We start from the raw sequence: 23136 nt of genomic DNA, 5'->3' as shown, positions 1-23136 counted from the left end.
AAAACAAAATTCTAGAAATGTCTATACATTTTCTGCAATTAAAAAACCTTAACTAGGAGAATATAACTTATACATAAGTATTCAGACCCTTAAGCAACACTTAAAAATTACTCCCAATTCTCTTCGTTCCTGGGATATTTTTACATCTTGATTGGAACCTACCTGTGGAAAGGTTTATTGATTGGACAGAATTTAGAAAGGTACACACCTCTCTATAAAAGGCCACACAGCTGGCAAATCCATATTAGAACAAAAAACAAAAGACTTGCCTGTAGTGCTCAGAGACAGCCTTGTTGCGAGGTACTGATCTGGGAAAGAGAAAAGGCTGCTGCACTGAAGATCCCCAAGAGCACAGTAACCTCCATAATTCTCAAATGGAAGAAGTGGGGCACAACCTGGACTTATCCAAGAGCTGGTCGCCTCGCCAAACTGAGCAATCGGGGAAAAAGTTCCTTAGTAAAAAAGGTGACTAAGAACACAATGGTCATGACAGAGCTCCGGAGACCCTATGTGGAGATGGGACAAAGTTCCATCACTGCGGCGCTTCACTGATCTAGGCTTTATGGCAGAACACATGGAAGCCAACAGGCATATGACAAGATTGAACTCTTTGGCCTCAATTTGAAACATTATGTTTGTAGGAAATCAGACACCACTCATCACCTACATAAAACCATCTCAAAAGTGAAGCATGATGGTGGCAGCATCATGCTGTGAATGTGTTTTTTTGTAGCAGGCAACTAGTTAAGGTTGAGGGAAAGCTAAATGGAGCAAAGTATAGAGATACTGTATCCTCAATGAAAACCTTTTCAACAGAGCTCAGGAACTCATTCAGAAAGATCACCTTCTTATATCACAACGACCCTAAACACACAGCCTAAACAACATAGAAGGGGTGTAGGGATGACTCTGTATATTTCCTAGAGTGGCCAGAGCCCTGACTTGAACCCTATTAAACATCTCTGGAGAAATCTGAAAGTGGCTGTTCAATAAGTTACTATTAAGCTTTATTTGGACTAATTAAAGCAATTAAATGGTTTTCTACAGCTTTTTATTGCCATTTGTAGTTAAATCCATTAGAATTTCTGTGATGATTTCTATTATTTGTTTGTTTGTTTGTTTTTTTCAGCAATGTATGCTACGGTACTAACTGGATATTTGATATAGAAGTGCTTGATATAGTATTTTAAACACATGCTAACTCAGGTATACTTTTTCTATATGTCTTTTTCAGGAGAGGATAGGTTTGAAGATCCTCTGAGCTGGAAAATGGTGGGAAAGAATTTATTTGCAATGGCAATACAAGGTGTAGTCATGTTTAGCTTCACACTCCTCATCCAATACAAGTTTTTCTGTAAACCCAGGTGAGTTTTGGCCGCACAGCCACAAACCATGTGAAGCTACAATGTACATCACACAATCCTAACACTATTATGAAATGACATGGTACAGGCTTGTCACTGAGTTGCCAAGATCTTCAGAAGAAGAGGATGAAGACGTGGCTCGAGAGCATGAGCGAGTGCAGAGAGGCAAAGCAGAGAGTGATCTACTCAGGATTTGTGACCTCACCAAGGTACTGTTTTTCTTTGATACATTTATTAATTCATATGGTTGATGGTTTGATCCAAAAAGAATTACAGTTTAGCTGAGCAGATTAGGGGTAAAAGTCTTACTTTTATTGGGATTCAATCTCACAACCCATCATTGTCCATATTTGTTCCTTTGTATAGTATGATTTAATTAGGAGGTATGCTGCATTTCAGAATTGGAAGCTATTGACATTGATCATATTATGTGTCATCAAGTATTTAAGAGAAAACGTTGGTTTTTCTCCTGTGTTGTTTTTTTTTTTTTTTTTTTAAGTGAATGCTGTATGAAGTATGGTTTTACATATATTAATAATAACACCAATGGGCAAACCACATAATCGTTTCTAGATAGTCCCTTCTTTTCTGAGATGTATATTATAACCTTTAAGGTCAAGGCTGCTTTTTAAGAATGGCATCAAAATGCAAAAGTAGTCTCTATGTTTCAGGAACTTTTTATTAGTTTGGGAAAATTGTGTTTTTCCTTTTTAAGGCCAGTACACCTCATCAAATAGTTCTCCTGTGCTGTTGTTAAAGATGGCTTTAGGCACTCTGATAAAGCTTTGTGTCTCAGTCAGGGACTTCTGTTTTCATTGTTTCTTAGTCACTGAATAAGGAAGTAGAACCCGATGAAGGCGATTCTAATAGCTCAACCTTTAATTTGCAGTAAAACTCTATTGGGCAGAAAGTACAGCAGCACCTTTCAAGGCAACTCTCAAGTGCAAGACTTTTTAGCACTGGTTTGAGTATTTGCATGAGAAGCAGGTTTCTCTTGGTTTAATGTTTGGAGAGTGGGCCAGTGCTCTCTAATCAGCGCATCGTGCTGAGAGCAGAAGAAGATTAGCTTCAGCGACCAGCCTGGAGCTTCATCATCCTAACAGATGCATCTTCTCAGCAATGAACATCCAGTGTGTGTGTGCGCATCCAGCTGTAACTGGCCTGATAAGATGAAGAGTAGAGGACCGAGGACATTCGGTCTTACAAACTGCACACACTCACTTTGATCATTACCATGAATGCTGTGAGCAGATGTCACCCACACAGGGCGTCTTTAGTAAGAAGTGTCATCACATGCGTCTCCTACAGACTTGTCTCCGGTCCCTGCCAGTTTCATGAGAGCATCTAGCTTTTATCTATGGAATACATTTTTGATCGAATGAGACCCAGTCTGTTTTTCAAATGCCTTGATGATAACTTGTGAAATATGAAACTTCATCGCCAGAGATATATTTTAAGTGTAAGTGAAAATATACTCAATGACCAAATAAACTACTTTAAACTTAAATCTTAGCTGCACACATTACATTTGTAAGAAATATTTCTTTTAAGTGGAGTTAGTGGCTCAATGTTATCAAAGAGATGATCATTAAACAAGGTTCAGACTTCGAATGCATACTTTGACTTTTCAAATACAATTCAAATTCAAATACAGATACAGTCGTACATTTTATGGACAAAAGTTTGTGGACACCTGACCATAAGAGTTGCGTGTGCTTTTTTTGCTCTCTTTCTCAATATATTAGTTTATGCTTATAATTATTGTATTCTGGTTTTATTCACATTTTTTACAGTGTCCCAACTCTTTTGGAATTGGGGTTGTATCAAATAGGGTTAAGGTCAGAGCTCTATAGCAGGCCACTCAAGATCTTCCACTCCAACCAATGTAAACCATATATATCTTCATGGAGCTTTGCTTTGTGCACAGGGGTATTCTGTCTATTGTAATTGATCTATCTATGGTTATTTATCCATTCAGTATAACCAAACATTTATTATTTAACATGCATGTATACCTTTTTTGAACATAGTGTTTGCAGAGTGAAAATAGAAGGAACTTAAGTGGCGTTTGTAACCAAATAAATAATTAAAAGTAAATATTATAAAGCAACATTCTGATTATGAAACATAATTAGGATAATAGCTAGATGGCTTGTAGTAATGCTGCTTAAGAAAATGCAATTATTGACTGAATCGTGTATATTCACTTTCATTCACATCATCAGATTGCATGTAGTGTATGTAAAATTAATTAAAGAGTTTCCCCCCCACTTCCTCTCTCTCTCTCTCTCTCTCTCTCTCTCTCTCTCTCTCTCTCTCTCTCTCTCTCTCTCTCTCTCTCTCTCTCTCTGTAGGTGTACTCGGGTAAGAAGATTCCAGCAGTGGACAGGATATCTGTGGGTGTTCCAGCTGCTGAGGTCAGTCAAAATTTCCAGCAGTGCTAATGAATCCACGTTCAGTGTGTGTCTGTTACAATAATGTCCACTGGGTACTATGTTGGTGTGTGCATGTCCGTGTTTGTGATAGTGCTTCGGCCTCCTGGGGATAAACGGGGCAGGAAAAACCACAACTTTTAAAATGCTGACTGGAGACATTCGGCCCTCGGGTGGAGAAGCCTTCATCAGTGGATACAGGTGAACACATTCAAGTACACACACACACACACACACACACACACACACACACACACACACACACATACACACAGTAGTGAATCTAGAGTAACCCTAATATGAACCTTCAAAACCTCAAGTCTAATAACAGTAACTCTAATACTGATCCCAGAATACTTCTGAATGCAGAGGTCAAATGTGTTAAACTTGTTAATCATTCTCACTCAAATAGCAGCATGTAGTTGTTTTGGAAACTGTTAGCCAAACTGACCATGGTGTTGTCCAGTTTGTGTTCTGCTGGATATGTACTCTGCCTGAATTGATCAGAAAATTAATCTTTTCAGTCTCTCAGAAAAAAAAAGATGACCTGGTAAACATCTGGCAAGTTTTCACATACAGCATTTTAACCACAAGTGCTAGCATTTTAAAGCCTGGCTGGTCCCAAAAGTAAAATACTGTGCTCAAGGTTTGAATTCTGACTACAGCATAGCAGACATTTGTACTATCTAGTATCAGATTACAAGCAGAATCCAATAGACAGCACATAGCCAACAACATGTTTATTTACTGTGTGAGGAAATCACACTTAGCCAACAAGCTAGTAAGGTTTTGAATCTCATTACATAAACCCCTTAACCAGCACGATGGTTATAAAGCATAAATGAAAACCATTTCCATTCGATACGAATTGACATTCAATGGATTTTCCCATACCACTACTTGTACAAGTTGATTTTAGGGGCATGACTTTTCACAGGAAAATTGAACATAATAATAATAATAATAATTATCAAATAAATTAAATAAATAATAAAATCTAGTGGCCTTGCTTGATCATGCTACCCACCTATTAAAACATACATGACGTAGTTTACCTGTAGTGAACTCTGACTTACTTTGAGCGAGATTGAAAGTATTTTCAGAATGAAAACATTAAACTAGATAAATTAGAAAATTGATTCTTTTCTCTGTATTCTATTTCTATATTTTGTCCTTCCACCCACTAAGCTTACTCAAAAATGCTCTCCCAAGCGATAACATTTGAATACCTTATTTTCTTGTTGTAGTGTGGACTAAGAAAATAAGGAGCTTCACTACAATAATGTATGTTTAGTCATGTGACCTATTCCTTTAAAAAAAAAAAATATATATATATATATATATATATATATATATATATATATATATATATATATATATATATATAGATGGTACATGATGTTCTGCTGCAGTTGTGGCAGCATTGAAAAACATTGTCTCTTTGTACACTTTGTTAGTGCAGTACAGTAGAGAGAGTAAGAGCATTTTTAGACATTGTGTGTGTAGACAAGCAATCTTTGGTAAATATTCGAAAACGCCAGTGTTTGTTTAGAAAAAAAAAAAACTTTTTCAGATCGATCTGGATTATTATCCGACCAATCATAGCTGTTTGTTCTGCTCTTTATTACTGATCCTTTTTAGACATGTGGACAATGGATACTCTGGAGTTGTGAAGAGGCAACGCTCTTCTGCACTACTGTGCTAAAATGTTATAATACATAAATTGTGGTTTGAACATCTTTTGTATCAGATTACTATTAACTAACACATAACATTCTGCAATAGTACAGTACTCTGTGTAAGCGTGTAAGAGACAGGGCTTGTTTTTTCTTACAATTCTGCCAGAAGAAATAAACAAAGAACAGCAGCAGTGGCAGTGAAAGAGACACAAATGGGACGAGAGAAGAGACAGGTGTAGTGTTGGCTTATTTTGCTAAGGGGGAAAAAAAGGAACATAAAGGAGGATATTTGTTTGAGGAAACAAATGCTTCTTAAATGCTGTGGCTTCGATGCAAACAAAGGAACTGCCAATAAATATACTGTGTATATATATATATATATATATATATATATATATATATATATATATATATATATATATATATATTCTGTGCGTGTATTCAATCCTTTGTGTGTCTAATCCTGTGTGTGTATGCACAAATGGTCACGTGTAAGGATTTGAGTGAGTTTGACAAGGACAAACTGATGGCTAGAGGACTGGCTCAGAGCATCTCCAAAACTGCAGCTCCCTGTCTGCAGTGGTCAGTATCCATCAAAAGTGGTCTAAGAAAGGAACACACCAGCGGTCGGCCGAGGAGAAGGCTGGCCCGTGTGGTTCAATTCAACAGATTTGCTACTGTAGCTCAAATTGCTAAAGTTATTGCTATCAATGTTTGACGGGTCAGGACTGTTTTTGCAACAAAATGGGGACCAACACAATATTAGGCAGATGGTCATAATGTTATGCTTAATGCAGAAATTTCTGTGACCATTTTTATTAAAAAAATATAAACATTAAAGAGGCAAAAAAACTCCACTGAAAAATTATTTTTAATCACTAAAGATTTGTTTAACTTAAGCGCCAAGTTTGAAATCAAACACCAAAATCTGCATTGTGTCATCCGGCAAATAAAACCGTCCGTATTTAAAAAAAAATAAAAAAATTATTGATTTAAGGTTCATTTGGAACAGATATAAATGTGTAATTAAGTTGCGATTAATCACGAGTTAACTCATGACAATCATGCGTTTAATTGCGATTAAATATTTGAATCTATTTAAAACACTGACAGTGTATATGTTCACACACACATACACACATACACACACACACACACACACACACACACACACACACACACACACACACACACAGGTCTAAAAGGATCGTGATGTCAACAACACAATGCAGGAAACGGGTACTTTGATGGCTCTTAAGGTTTACCTGAAAGATAAATAATGGACTCAGGCAAGTAAGTAAAAAAGAGAAGAAAATTAAATGTTTGAGTAAATGCACAGGTGAACAATTGCAATAAAAAAACGAGAGGAAAAACAGGAAAATGGGATGTGATTTAATGGATGCATAGATTAATGGAAAGTGATAAAAAAACAAGTAAACTCGATAGATGGATTGATAGATGGATTGATGCATGGACTGATAGAGCAAAATCAAAAAAGGAATAAAAAAAGATATGTGGATGAATCAAGAAAAATGTGTAAAGCTTGTGATACAGTTGGCCAGTTCATTAAGATTAGATTAGATTAGTTTCGATTAGATTAGATTAGATTAGATTAGATTAGATTAGATTACATTTAACTTTATTGTCATTGCACAAGTTAAGGTACAGGCAACGAAATGCAATTAGCATCTAACCAGTAGTGCATTGGTAGCAGTGTAAAGTATTTACATACTTACAGGTTGGTCAGACGATGATATATATAATAGATGTAAATAAATAGGAAATAGAAATAGGAAATGATTAATCTGAAAATAAATAAACATTAGACGGAAAGGTGATTCTATAAAATGGTCATTGATTGTGCAATGTAGAGAATATTGTATACAATGTTTATGAAAAAGTTATAATGATATGAGTGATGTACAATTAAAATTTGTTCCCATATTTTTTTGTCTGTAATCCCCCCCCCCTTCTCTCACTGCAGCATTCGTACTGAGATGAGCCAGGTTCATCAGAACATGGGTTATTGTCCTCAGTTTGATGGCATTGATGACCTCCTAACTGGACGAGAGCATCTGGAGTTCTACGCACGCCTTAGGGGGGTGCCAGAGCGGGAGGTCACCATGGTAACCACACACACACACACACACACACACACACACACACACACACACACACACATACTTTTACACCTTTTCAGTGGACAAAGGTTTGTGCACTCATCTTTAATGCATAAACCCACGGAATAGGACGCTGCTGAATATTTCAAAGCAATGAAAAGGTGTGTGTGTGTGTGTGTGTGTGTGTGTGTGTGTGTGTGTGTCCATGGCAGTATGGCAGCCTTTGATCCTGCGGCCAGTCTTGCCTGGGCATAATGCCTGCTGGCATATATACACTTACTACCACTCCTCTCTCTTTTTCTTTTCTCCCTTTCTCTCTCTCTATCTCTTTCTCACACACACACACACACACACACACACACACACACACACACACACACACACACATAAATACAGTAGGGGCCTTTATATGCATGGCTTTTCTGTTTGACCTTTTGTCCCCTGCAAAGACTCAGCATTCACTAAAGCCTTTGCTGCCCTGCAGAACACATGCACACACACACACACACACACACACACACACACACACACACACACACACACACATATACATGTGTAAGGTACTATTTTCAGTCACAAAACACATTATTCCAACTTTACATTTCTAGGGATTGTACTGTATATCATACAAACTATTTGTAACATTTACTGTTATATGGAAAGCATATAAAATCAGTAGATACGATTGAAGCAGTGTTTAGTATACAAAACCAGTAAACATGGCAAGGATAGTAAAAGTGTAATGTGAAAATGTGCCTAAAACATATATAAACACATTACATATAAATTGTTCAGACTACAGTAGTCTAAGTAAATCTCTACATCTCTTCCCCATGTGCAGAAATATATGTGTCTAGGGTATAATACATTTATTTAAATAACTAAATAAATGTGTAACATAAAAGATTTATAATAAAAGGATTCTAAGATTTACTTTATACATCAAATCTAATTAAATCAAGTAAAATTGTATTTGTCGCATACACATTTATAGAGTACATGTAGTGAAATGGTTATTATGACTGTCCAACATGTAATAGAAAGAAAAAAAGGAAAATGTTATAAAATATATATACAGAATTAGACAGGAAGGGATGGGTATGGTTATGACAAAGATATTGACAGTAGTCCAGTTGTCCACATATGCTTAATAATTTTTTTGTATTGTTTATTTTTTATATGACTTATAACCACTATACAATTAAAAAATATTTAAATGAAATGAATTGTACAGTGTGATTGGAAGGAGAATTGAAAAGGGATGGAACAAAGGATAAAACATGATGTACGTGGTTATAGAATAATATTTACTGACAGGGTGATATAATGTGTTCTGCTCAATCACCATTAATTGTTTGATTCTTTGCTTCTTTTAATGAACATGCCATGCTTCTTTTAGTGATGCTTAATGTAATAGAAAAGAAAATTCATCTACTCTTTCTGACCAATTTTATAGTTATAGCTTTTGGTCTAGGGTATATTTCAAAATGCCCCACTTACATGAGTGTATTTAGGAGAAAAGGCAGTATGAAAAGTCCCAGTGTGGATAGTATGAACATAAACTATTAATTCTCTCTATCTCTATCTCTTTCTCTCAGGTAGCAGAATGGGGGATACAGAAACTGGGTCTGGTGAAATACTCCAACAAATCTGCAGGTACCTACAGCGGAGGGAACAAACGCAAGCTGTCTACAGCCATGGCACTGATTGGCTGCCCTCCTGTTGTCTTTCTGGTAAGACAAACCCACCAGTATGTGCTTTCAGTATGGATTATGCCCTTGTAGAATTGTATACCACTGTATATCGCAGAAACTAATGACCAACCAGAGTAAATCCTACATCCAAACTTACTGTTATACATATACACTGGATCATGACTGAACCTGAAGGACAAAATATAAAAACAGCGAACTGGGTTATTGTTAATATCATTTCCAACATTATTTAGTGTTAAAATTTAAAGCACACAGCACATTGTTTGCACGGTTCAAAATCTCATTCGGCCCTCTGGGCCAACAAAATCTGAAGTGTGAAATCTGCCAAATGACCCCCGACAGTCTTTCTCATAAAATGTAATTAAAGATAAGCTTAAAGTTGGGATCGCATTTGCAGTGCCTCATGGCTGTGTTTCATAAAAGATTATACCTGGATGAAGCTTGACGTGGTCAAGTGTAAAATGTAGATAGTGAGCACTTTATTCATGAAAAGTCCTTCGATATGTTCTTTCTTGCATGAAGTAGGGTCCAAAATGTATTTGATGTAATGTTGTAAAAAAAAAAATAAGCACAAAAAAGCAAAATGTTATTTTTACAGGCTAAAAAGTACTAGGGACATGTCCAGTTCTGGCAGTCCCTCGGCATGATTTGGACTGCAGTATTAGCTGCAAATGCTTTCAAGACATTTATTTAGCATTATGGCAAGGAGTTTCAAAGTGTCAGGACTTTGCAGACATAAGAAAGTCTTCAGAGAGGTGGGGGATTGAAGTTTTTGGTAACAGTATATGCTGCATCTCTTGCATAAAAACAAAAAAGACAGGCTGTTTATAGCTGCTATAACATAAGTCAACATGAGTGTGTTCCTAGGAAGTATAACTCAATCTGCAGCTATCTAAACATAATCTGTACATGACCATAAAGCTGTCTTGTGGCAGTATCCACTGTTTTTAGTGCTACACTAATAAAATTGTTTCGAAATGTATGGAATTTCACAATATAGTGGATTTGATTTGTTTGATTGCAAAAAGTAATAATATTAATAATGCTTAGTGTTAAATATTATTATATAATGTATATGATATATTTTCACAAAAAAATGTTTTTGCTCAGATAATGCAAAGAGCTTAAGCGTATCTATTGGTAGAATTCGGAAGCAAAAATGATAGGCATTGTGAAACATCACTTTCATTGTGTGTGTGTGTGTGTGTGTGTGTGTGTGTGTGTGTGTGTGTGTGTGTGTGTGTGTGTGTGTGTGTGTGTGTGTGTGGTTGTATGTGATTATGGGTAATCTTGCCCTTTATGGCTCTTGGCTCTTTTGTTTGGCGGAGAATATTTCCTGCTTCCAAATGCCTGCAGAGAACCTGTCTGTGTCCCAAGAAGCCATCTTTTGGTCCAGTCCTTGCAAATCTGCAGAATGTCATATGTCTTCTATGTGCTATAATTAATGGTCTGATCTAAAATTGCAGTTAGGACAAACACAATTTTTTAGCAATGCACTTGATTTGGAGGACGTTAGGGCTTATAAACACAGGCAGTTAATGTGTGTCCTGCTAAACCATATGTACCTGTATTTGTGTGCAGGATGAGCCGACCACAGGGATGGATCCTAAAGCTCGCCGTTTCCTGTGGGACTGCATCCTCAGTGTGATCAAAGAGGGTCGTTCAGTAATACTCACCTCACACAGGTGGTTCTCATAACACATTACACACACACACACACACACACACACACACACACACACACACACACCTTGCACAGGTGTCTCTCATTATGGTCTGTCTACATGAGATAAAATATTAGACCTTAGTTCTTAATTGTAGGTAAGCCTTCCCTAGTGGTCTCTGTCTTTGTTGATTGGTGTGTTTGTGTGTGTGTGTGTGTGTGTGTGTGTGTGTGTGTGTGTGTGTGTGTGTGTGCGCGCACGTGCTTGTATTTGTATGCACACCCCTGGTTGTAATGAATCTCAAGGGAAGTGCAGGACAGACACAATCACTTTTCTCTTCTGCATGTGTAACCAGCACCTAATCACCCCAAACAGAACCAGGTGTCCAGTGCTCGTATACACACACACACACACACACACACACACACACACACACAGACACAGACACACAAACACATATAAATAGTGTCATTAGTAATTGTCTTATGGGCATTTGCACTCCTTAAATACCTTAAGTAATAGTAAATCCTTAAATCATAATGTCTTTTGATTTGAGTCGTGTGTGTGTGTGTGTGTGTGTGTGTGTGTGTGTGTGTGTGTGTGTGTGTGTGTGTGTGTGTGTGTGTGTTACACACTATCAATACATTGTATGTCTCTTTCTTTAGTATGGAGGAGTGTGAGGCTCTATGCACTCGGATGGCCATCATGGTCAATGGCCAGTTTAAGTGCCTAGGAAGCATCCAGCATCTAAAGAGCAGGTAGGTGTGCACGTGTGTGTGTGTGTGTGTGTGTGTGTGTGTGTGTGTGTGTGTGTGTGCGTGTGTGCCACTGTTTACATGTTTCTGCACCTCCTGAGGGTCATATCTTGTGCTTGTGCCCATATGTCTAACATAAAAGGTGAGATCTGTACAACACTAAATGTCACATACAGGGTAGGAGGTCGCTGTGTGTGTGTGTGTGTGTGTGTGTGTGTGTGTGTGTGTGTGAGTGCAATATAGAAAAAAATGCCCTCTTCCTCACAGGAATAAAGGGATGAACGCACTGCAGATCCTTTTTCTTGTGCTTTTTACTTTTCTCATATATCTCTATCATTCTCATTTCTGTATGCATTTACTTTTCAGATGCATACAGAGTTCAGTCTTACCCCTCTCTCCCTCTTTCTCCTGTACATGCTCTCTATCTTTTTTTCCCCCTGTCTTTTAGTAATTAATGATTCAGGAGGCGTGGGTGTGTTTAATGAGTGAAGAAGTGATTAGGTCTCTCTTTTTCTTTCGCACTTGTATTCCTCCCTCATTGAGAGCATGCTGTGTTGTGCGGCTTCACACTGGGACAAAAGCTACATCTTTCCATTACTGTCTCTTCATCCCTCCACCCCTGGTCTCTCTCTCCCCTCGTCACCACCCCTAAACCCCCCCACTCAACCCCCAACTCCCATTTTTTAACCTGGTGTGGCTGTTTGTGTGTGTTTCAAGAGCAGCCTCATCTTGAAATCATTCGTGTGTTTACTGGAGTGTTAAAGGGGATAGCATGGCTCAGATCGGGTTTTGGGTGAAAACACTTTGGAGGAGGTAAACGAGGAAGCAGGGGACAAAAATGACGTGTGATATTCTCATTACCTTTACCGTCCAAAGGCAGTTTGGAATGGTTTAGTGCATTTGGTTCGTGAACAATTATGTGTGTCTGACAACAGAGGCTGCTGGAACATTCCATCACCTCACCACTTAGCAGCGGCAAGCTCCCTCCTCCCCTTTATTACATCACCTTATCTTTTTCTCCTCTCTCGGTTCATTGCTTTATCTCTTCCTTTTCTTTTGCTGCCACCTCTAGGACAACAGCTGTTGTTTTTTTTTTGTTTTTTTGTTTTTCAGTCACAAACCCCATGGAGTGCAGTATGTACATACCTACACATGTGCATACACAGGCGTATAGTCCCATATGCAGTAACATCGTCACACACTCTGGTAATGGATTCCTGACCAGGTTAAATAAAGAAACACACGTCAAGCTTTCTTGAACACAAATAGCGAGCAGGATAAGCAAACTGAATCATTCATATGATAGCATCACGCTGCTGAATTCTGAAATCTAAAAATGTGTTTTCTACAATATGAATAGTAGCAGTAGTGGGAGATGTACTAAAGACAGTTTAAAGTAATGTCCTTGTTTTATTGTCAATTTTCTAAAGTTCTGTTTGCTTTGTTGCATCAAACCACCTTGTGGTGGATTATTTTTCTATAACAGCAAGACTTAACATTATATATATATATATATATATATATATATATATATATATATATATATATATATATATATATATATACGATAATTAAAGGGAAAATAAGGTTTCAACAATTTGTCTTTCAGTAAAGGGTTCTTAGCATCAACTTCTTAAAATTACTTTGAACAAATACTAATATATTAGGGGTTATGCTTGACTTGGTGCTTTGATCCTAGATTCCAACTGGAATGTATGAAGGAAAGAATATTATTGCTTATACACATTATACGATTTCTTCATGAGGCCAAACTAAAATGATTATACACTCTTGTAAATATGTTGTTGCTATTACACTAAAACTGCTGCTCGACAGTGGTTTGGTGTCATATCAAGGGTGTATTCAGGACCCTGGGTTTGTACCTGCTACACTGAACATGATAAACCAGATAATAAAGGGGAATGTTTGGAGCCAGTGTTTATTTTATAGGACAACTCAGTTAATCAAATACCAACAGAAGGAACATTTGGTAGCCGAATTTAGCTAGCGGTGAAAAACTTTCACTGTAAATTTAAGTTACCAGGAAGTTGCTAGTACCCAGAAAGTGGAATTCTTAGTTGAAGAAAGTGTTTCATGTTTTCAGTGTTTTTGTTCTAAGGAGAAGGATAGGGAAAAGATGTCTATAGATATAGCATGGAAAGGAGAAGTGTAGGAGAGTAGAGGTGAGGGTACAAGAGTACAGTAAGAGTGTAGTGGAGGTGGATAGATTTTCTGATAGGGTGATGTACGTGAAGCTGGAAGTTGAAGTTGAAGGGGTGATGAAATATATCATCAGTGTTTATGAAGAGGGATGTGGCAAAAGCAAAGAAAAAGGCATATGATGAGCTGTATGAGAAGTTGGGCACTAAGGACTAGAAAAGGATTTTGTACTGAGCAGAGGGACCGAGCTGAGAAGAATGTGCTGCAAGTTAGAGCAATAAAGGATTAATATGGAAATGTGTTGGCTAGTGAGGAGAGTGTGTTGAGAAGGTGCAGTTGAAGGTGCAGTTGATGAATTAGGAAAATGAGAGAGAGAGAAGGTTGGATGATGTGGAGTTGGTGAAGCAGGAAGTGAATATGATTAGTAAGCAGGACGTGAGAGCAGTAATTAAGGGGATAAAGAGTGAAAAGTGGGTTGGACCAGATGACATACCAGTAGAAGCATGGAGATGTTTAGGAGAGATGCAGTGGAGTTTTTAACTAGGCTGTTCATTTTGGGAAGGTGAGAGGATGCCTGCGAAATGTAGAAGTGTGCTGGTACCGGTTTTTAGGAATAAGGGAGATGTGCAGACCTGCAGTTACTACAGGGGAATAAAGTTGATCAGTCACACCATGAAGTTATAGGAAAAGAGTAGTGGAAGCCAGGCTGAAAGCTGAGGCGACAGTCTGTGAGCAACAGCATGGTTTCATGCTGAGAAAGAGCACTACAAATACAATATTTGCTTTGAGAATGATGATTGGGAAGTATAGAGAAGGTCAGAAGGAGTTGCATTGTGAGAGAAGCAGTAAAATTGTATGAGGAAGTCAGATGTGGCAGAGAAGTATGTGAGGGTGGTGCAGGACATGTATAAGGACAGTGTGAAAGCAGTGAAGTGTGCAATAAGAACAACAAACTGGTTCAAGGTGGAGGTTGGACTGCATCAAGAATCGGCTCTAAGCCCTTTTCTGTTTGCAGTGGTGGTGGACAGGCTGATTAACGAGGTCAGGCAAAAGTCTCCGGGGACTATTATGTTTGCAGATGATATTGTGATTTGTGGTGAGAGTAGGAAACAGGAGAGGTGGAGGTACATGCTGGAGAGAAGGGAAATGAAAGTCAGTAGAAGTAAGACAGAGTACATGTGTCTGAAGGAGAGGGAGGGCAGTGAAGTGGTGCGGTTGCAGGGAGAAGAGGTGGCAAAGGTGGAGGAGCTCAGGTACCTGGGGTCAACAGTGCAGTAATGTAGTAATGGAGAGTGTTTTAGAGAAGTGAAGAAAAGTGTGCAGGCAGGGTGGAGTGGGTGGGGAAGAGTGATAGCAGGAGTGATTTGTGATAGAAGGGTATCTGCAAGAGTGAAAGGGAAGTTTATAGGACTGTGGTGAGACCTTCGATGTTGTATGGTTTAGAGACAGTTGCATTGACTAAAAGACAGGAGGTGGATCTAAAGGTGGCAGAGTTGAAGAATTTTGGATTTTCATTGGGAATGACGAGGATGGACAGGATTAGAAATGAGTTTATTAGAGGGACAGCGAATTTAGGACGTTTTGGGGACAAAGTGAAAGAGGCCCAATTGAGAAGATTTAGACAGGTGCAGAGGAGGGACATGGGACATAGGACATATATCCTTGCCACAGTCACCCCAGGCTTGCTTATCAGGGATAAATACAATTCATTCACCTTAATTCTTAAATTCTCTAAAGCTGCTTTGAGGCAGTGTCCATTGTGAAAAGTGCTATAGAAATAAACTTGACGACTACATCGGTAGGAGGATGCTGAGGCTGGAGCCACCAGGAAGGAGGAAAAGAGAAAGGCCAAGGAGGAGGCTTATGGATGTGGTGAGGGAAGACATGCAGGTAGTTGGTTTGAAAAAGGCAGATGTAAAGGACAGAGTAGTATGGAGACAGATGATCCGCTGTGGCAACCCCTGATGGGAGAAGCCGAAAGAAGAAGGAACAGAAGAAGAAAAAGAAGAATCTATTAAAGTAAAAAAAAAATCTCACATTTTTACCTCAAAAGTTCCTTCATTGATCCTACCTTCTTTAAATTAGTTATTAAGTTAGGCATCTTAAAGGATAACATTGCAAGAGTGTGGAATGTACTTCAAAGAACCCATAAAAAATGGACTAGAGGAATGGTATTCCTTGCTTGTTCCTGCAGTGGAAATAGTGGTCCCGTTGTAGCATAAGATCTGTGTGAAGACCCCACAGATGTTTTCAGGGGAATATTCTTTTCAATAAGCATTATCCTCTACTGGATCAAAGGACTTTGAAATTCCAAGTAATCCTCAGCAAATATGTATAAAGCATAATTATATTGGTATGCGATTTACTCTTTGCTCCACACCTCCAAGATGAAGGGATGGAGTTCTCTAGGGGGTTTATTGTTTTTTGAAGTGTGCAGTCTAGACTACAAATAAATGAGTGGGAGGCCTGGCCCTGGATGGTGTACAGGGCCTCGAGCTCCCTTAGGATCTGAAATGATTTAGAAGGGTTTAAAGTTTTCACTTTACCTCACCTGCTGTTTGGTTTGTTATTAGACTTAATCAGCATCTAGTAAAAGAAAGTGGAAGAAGGTGAAGTGCAACTTTTTGAGCCAAGAGAAGTTTTCATAACACCTGACCTTGCAAATATGTCTGTTTTTATCTGCATAAAATTTAATTTCCTGTTTGTGTTATTACTTATTCATTGATAGATTATTTTCCCCCTGTTATTTCTTGCACACACACACACACACACACACACACACACACAGGCTTTTGATGTTTGAAAAAGACCCGCAACTCATCTTAATCAATCACTCTATAAACGTAAAATCTTTTATAGCTCCGCCTCCATCAGCCTCTGAGTAAACACAAATACAGAGTTGTCCAATAAAAAATCCCCATAAGCCTGTCTTTTACCAATCAAATCTCTTTTTTACCACTCTCTTGCCACTAGAGCATCTCGCTCACTGTCTGTCCTCTCAGCCACCATTTTCTTTTTATTCTTCTTCATAACAATAAGCTACAAAGTGCCCTTAACATAGTGCACTAATGCTGAGTACACAGAAAGTGGTATACGACCATCTAATATTTGGACCTGCCTACAGACAGTCACTTTGGTAAAGTCAATAAATCAGAGCAGCATATGATGTGAGGACAGGCCTACACTCGGTGCCTGTAAAATGCACATGCTCTATAATTGACCTAGCTGATTACAGTCTTTTGCCATGACCTAAAAGCTCTGAACCTGCTTAAGTGTGAAGCATGTGACCTTCCCTGTCAGACAAACAACACAGTTTTGATTCTAAGATTATGAGACAAGGTCGAAACATGCAGCAAGTAAAGTCTAATGCTATCAGTTTGATGAGTTTTAGTTTTATTAAATCCATAAGGATTTCATAGATATATTCTGATTTTATTCAGCTCAGAAATGTCCTAATGGTGCATTAAGTGGAAGAAATGTATGTTTTTCTTTCCTGATGTAGCAGAGCTCGGATTTTAATGATTTTTTTATTTATTTTATTTTAATAATTATATGTATTTAATAATTATATGTAATATATCCTTTGCCTCTAGTGATGTTTGTCAGTACCAGTAAAGAAACTGACTTCATGTTCCTGTCTTTTTCACTGTTACTGACACAAACACAAGCTAAACCTTTACTGAGAATGAAAGTGAGGCCCAGTTTCAACCAGCAATGAAAGCAAGGGTTGCGTCTCAAAACTCTAATTAAAATCTGCTTCATTCGTTACATCTACGTTCTTCATCCCATGACCCTGAATTCAGTCAGCTGCCATTGTTTAGAACATATCAGTTTTTAAAATGCCCTTGCAGGAATCCAATTAGCAGAAGGTAGAAGGCCTCAGGATCAGAGACACTGTACTCCAGTGCTTCCTAATAGAAAGTTTAATACTTTTTAGTGGGGTGTACACCTACACTATGTGTGGCCGGTACAAAAAGTTTCAAAGTTCTTTATTCAAAAGAAATATAAAATTATTAAATCATTATTTTAAATAATCAATGCAGTCAATTCTGTATAAAGAACTGTTCTGTGTTCTCCCAGCATTAATGTGGATTTCCTCAGGGTTTTTCTGACTCCCCAAAAACAAGCCTCTTGTTTGACTTGGAAACTCTTAGCTGTCCCCATGTGTGAAAGAACATGTGTGAATGGTGCCTTGTAATGGACTAGAACATTACATCCACCATGACACTAATCAGGATAAACCACTTTCTGAATAAAAAGGTATGAATGAACATGTGACTAACAGCTGAATTCATTCAAATTGCTTTTAAGCAAAAATGTCTAAATTAGCAACTACTCTATCCTTTAACTCGTTCTACACTTGGAATAAAATGAGGTGCTATGAAAATAAGGAAGGAAAGCAGAGAATTAAAACTGTATTCCAGTGAAGGGGGTGTGACCTCAATAACTGTTAGTATTAGTCAAGGGTCAATACTAGTGAAGGATGCATGGCCAGGTATCTCTCAGTCCCAGAGGAAAGAGATGTAGCTTTTGTGCTGGTCAGTTCTAGTAATAGAGGCGTGGCCTGTCTTCCAGTTCCACATGAAGTCTCACTCTGCCCTTGAAATAAATACAGTAGCCAACAGCTTATCATAATGTACTACCTCATCATAACGTACATCACACACACACACACACACACACACACACACACACACACACACAAAATGGTGTGCAATAAGTCCTGCTTCCTGTGCATGACTTACAATTGTTCCTAACACATATAACAATGAGTAAATAAAACATTAGGGGATTAATTAAGCAGAAAACAGCAGGTTGTGGGAGCTCTAATGACAAACTAACAAGAGGAGCACTGTTCCACAAACAGATACATACACACACACACACACACACACACACACACACACACACAAAATGGTGTGCAATAAGTCCTGCTTCCCTGTGCATGACTTACGAATTGTTCCTAACACATATAACAATGAGTAAATAAAACATTAGGGGATTAATTAAGCAGAAAACAGCAGGTTGTGGGAGCTCTAATGACAAACTAACAAGAGGAGCACTGTTCCACAAACAGATACATACACACACATACACACAGCAGGATCTATTGATAAATTCAGTCAAACTTTAACTGGAGGATCAGTATTTAGGCGGATGTGGATCTAAACACAGGGAGATGAGAATTGAAGGGGAAAAAAAAGTGTGTGTATTTTGCATAGAAAATTCGAAGCCCATGGAGAGCTGGATAATATTAACCATATGCTCCTCGCACTATCCTCACATCAGCCACAGCATGGGTTTGCACACAGATGTTCGCCATAACTTCGTTCAGTTGCTCTGATGTGCAATTAAAATATTGTTTGTGTGTGTGTGTGTGTGTGTGTGTGTGTGTGTGTGTGTGTGTGTGTGTGTGTGTGTGTGTGTGAGATATTTGGATTAGTGCAAACTGTAGAAATTGTGTTTTGTTGTATCTGAGATCTTTTGCATGTTGCAAACAGTGTTGTTGAATTCTCCAATCTGATTGGACAGAAGGTGTCTACATTACAACTGTTTTAATAGATTACTGGTTGTATATAACAAGAACAATTAATCCAAGATAAGTGCTTCACATAAGACTAGTGTATTAATGCACTGTTGTGCAGTCCGTGTATATTGCGTTTATTCATCATCTGTTTGAATACCGAAAAAAAAAAATACCTAAAATATGAATGTTTTTCTCAAAATGTTAAATATTCCCCTTTTTTTTCCCATGTAATTTTGTGTTATTTGGTTTCCTTTGAAGTATTGAGGATGAGTGTATAACGCCTTCACCAGAATAATGTGCAACTCAATGGAAATACCCAACAAAGGTAGTAACATATATATGTGTGTGTGTGTGTGTGTGTGTGTGTGTGTGTGTGTGTGTGTGTGTGTGTTTGCAGGTTTGGAGATGGTTACACAGTAATTGTACGTGTCAGGGGCGGTCTGGCTGACCTGAGCGCCGTCGAGCAGTTTGTAACTCTGACCTTCCCTGGTAGCGTGCTGAAAGAGAAACACCACAACACACTCCAGTACCAGATGCCCCACAACGATGGTGCTCTGTCACATATCTTTAGCATGTTTAGCAGAAACCAGGATACACTGGGAGTAGAGGACTACTCAGTCTCACAAACCACTCTGGATCAGGTAGCACACGCATAAACAAAGTTTCAAATTGTACATGCAAATGTTAACGTTGATGTATGTGAAAAAAGAGCAACAATATAACATACACTATAACATAAACAACTTCCTGGATTCCTTGCCATTTATACGATATTAGTTAACATATGAAATACAGAAAATTGGAAGCTATATTTGAATTTCAGATGCAGTTGTCAAAAACAAGTGGTTGCTTATTTGTAGGACTTTTTGTAGGACTTATGTGACATTATCACTGATTTTTCGATTAAAAAAAGCTCAAGGTGAGAGCAAGGTCAAATGTCGGAAAAGATTTTTCTTTATTATGTTAGACACAGAAATATACCGAACAGGTTTAAATTCAGGACATGGTCCATCCTGGCATCTGTCTAATATTTCAGTAGCTGAACACCTCAACAACAAGTGGTACATGATGAAGCAGAATATAGCAATAGAGTGTTGGGTAATGATTATTTTACTATCGACTCTGAGCACTGAGAATGTGAGTTTGACAGAGGGAGAGAAAGTGCGAGCAGGGACTTGGGATTCAAAATAGAGTAAGCAGTGTGAGAGATGGACACACTGTCTGTGAACAAAGGAAGAGGTGTTTAACCCTCTACGAACTCTTTAAAAATGAACTGAATTTAATGAATGTCTAAGTATTTGCAGGGTTTTAGAATTTATTCAAACAAGTTGAGGGGGAAAAACAATATGTCGAAGACCCATAAGGGACAGTCATTAAAGACAAAAAAGGGCAGGTTTAGAGACATTTAACACCAAGAATGGGATCATTTTATATAAATACAGTGCATTTTTTTATATATACCCACAGGAGAAATAGGATACAGGTGGCAGTGATGATAGTTAGAAGACAAAATGGTTGAACAATGGGGACCTCTGGGGTCCAAAACAAAGTCTGGTTCTTTGTTTATAGAGAACGTTAGCGAGGGAGAGAGAGAGGAGAGAGAGAGAGAGAGAGAGAGAGAGAGAGAGAGAGAGAGAGAGAGAGAGAGAGAGAGAGAGAGAGAGAGAGAGAGAGAGAGAGGGAGATGGGGTAGAGAGAGAAAGAGAGAACGATATGTAAAAGGTCACTTATCCTCTCATCTGAGGAAAATAAAGATAACGTGCACATACACCATTAGCGCTAGCTCCTACTGATTTTTAAGATTTACAGGACAAAAATTACAATAGAAAACTGTTAGTGTGTGTGTGTGTGTGTGTGTGTGTGTGTGTGTGTGTGTGTGTGTGTGTGTGTGTTTGAGACTGTAGAGGTTAATTGTCTGTTCTGCCTCAGCGCTTACCTAATAAACAGCACAAAATCCACACGCTCATTAATCTGAATGTCTTAGAGACATGTCACTCACAAATACACACACACACACACACACACACACACACACACACATCTGATTATGCTTTTTTTTTACAAGTGATACACATTATCTAAAAGTGTTTTCTTTTCTGTATCCCTCCCAGGTGTTTGTGAATTTTGCAAGACAGCAGCACGATGCTGAAGAAGGTGTGTACGAGAATCCTGTAGATCTGAGTGATGAAATACCAATGCATAAACACACACACTGATACACACACGATGAATAGCAACTGAGTACTGAATAGTGTCTCAGACGCAGGTTAAGAGGCATAGAGAATAAGCCTACTTTTCTACTGTAAGATTAAATACAAATATTTTTAATAGAAGCTCTCAGGAATTTTGATAAGAATATATCTATATAACGTATATTTTTTATCACTTTTAATCTTTTTATTTTTACATTGCATTTGTTTTATTTTTAAACTGCACAAATAAATGAAAAGAAATGGTTCTGAGGATGCAGCCAACTTTAAGTTTTAGACTATGACTAGAAATATGTATTAACAGAAACAGACCTGAATAGGAATATTTGATTATGGTTTTTAACTTTCCTGTATGTTTAATTCCTGCTAATTAAGGCTTAGCCAATACGTAAGTTGCTTTTGCTATCAGAATGAAAAATATTGCCAAAAATGTATCATCAACTGTCTTCATATTCTGTCAACATTCTCATTTTTTGCAATTTGACATTCTACATGCATTTGACAATGAACCATAGTGCAATATCTTTTTTTTTTTTTTATTTTAGAGTTAATCCATAGTTCCCCTTCTGGAGCTCGAGCTGCGTCGTAACGCTTTGGGAATGCCCATGCGTTACCAAGCAGCTTGAGTTCCCTCAGGGAACTAGGGTTACGTTCGTAACCCAGAGACGTTCCCCTTCAGGAACTCGAGCTGCGTCGTAATGCAGGGGTGTTCCCAAAGCGTTACGACGCAGCTCGAGCTCCAGAAGGGAACTAGGGTTACATTCGTAACCTAGAGACATTTTCTTATTTAAGTTTCTTTGGTTTTTTTAAACACTCCTTTCTACTGACACTCCTTTTAGCAGCACTTTGTAAAATGTCTGATCACAAATCTTAATCAAACCATTCAATGTGAATAGTGTGCACATTAATAATATTCTTTGTTCAAAAAAAAAAAAAAGAATTGTTAATTTAGTAAACAAAAAAATTTACAAACTTTATTTACCAAATAAAATATTGTTTTTCATGAGCATTAAACATGCAAAATTAGAATTCACAGATGAACCATAGAAACTCTTTCAAATTAAAATAATGTAACACAGAATACATGTAGATGACCTAAGAAAAAATGTGTGTAATTTGTGTGTATGGTGAGTGTAAAATTGCCCTCTTATTAAACCACTGCTGAGGTTTTTAATGTAATTGGTTGGAAAGTGTTGGTTTGTTGTGTTGTATAACAGCAGCTCTGACAGTAGCTCTGGTTGCTCTAATATAGTCTAATAATAATGGAGTCTAATAATAAACAATAAAAAAGTGTGTTGTTAGTCAACAAAGAAAACTTTTAACATTTTCTGTAAGGAGATATTTATTTAAAATGTAGGGAAGGAGTGTCCACAGTCAGTAGGTCTTCTAGCACAGAAAATTTAATATTATATATTATATTATAACAATAATAATAATAATATTATTATTATTATTATTATTATTATTATTATTATTAGCATTATTATTATTATTAGCATTATTATTATTG

The 23136-nt window shown here is 37.7% G+C and overlaps 1 protein-coding gene across 1 annotated transcript in view; it reads left to right on the top strand.

Moving 5' to 3' along the window:
- LOC124381467 (phospholipid-transporting ATPase ABCA1) overlaps positions 1–22925 on the top strand; it is a 175305-nt gene extending 152380 nt beyond the window's left edge. Inside the window, 10 exon segments of the mRNA XM_046843110.1 lie at positions 1235–1364; positions 1453–1573; positions 3719–3781; positions 3891–3997; positions 7460–7601; positions 9194–9328; positions 10892–10995; positions 11640–11732; positions 19814–20057; positions 21528–22925. Of these exon segments, the coding sequence (XP_046699066.1) occupies positions 1235–1364; positions 1453–1573; positions 3719–3781; positions 3891–3997; positions 7460–7601; positions 9194–9328; positions 10892–10995; positions 11640–11732; positions 19814–20057; positions 21528–21632 (1244 nt within the window). The 3' untranslated portion in view covers positions 21633–22925.
- Positions 22926–23136: the final 211 nt, after the last annotated feature.

This window comes from Silurus meridionalis, chromosome 28, assembly GCF_014805685.1.
Source record: "Silurus meridionalis isolate SWU-2019-XX chromosome 28, ASM1480568v1, whole genome shotgun sequence".
Lineage (NCBI taxonomy): Eukaryota > Metazoa > Chordata > Actinopteri > Siluriformes > Siluridae > Silurus > Silurus meridionalis.
Note: the sequence above shows the minus strand (reverse complement) of the source record. Positions and strands in the feature narration are given on the sequence as shown.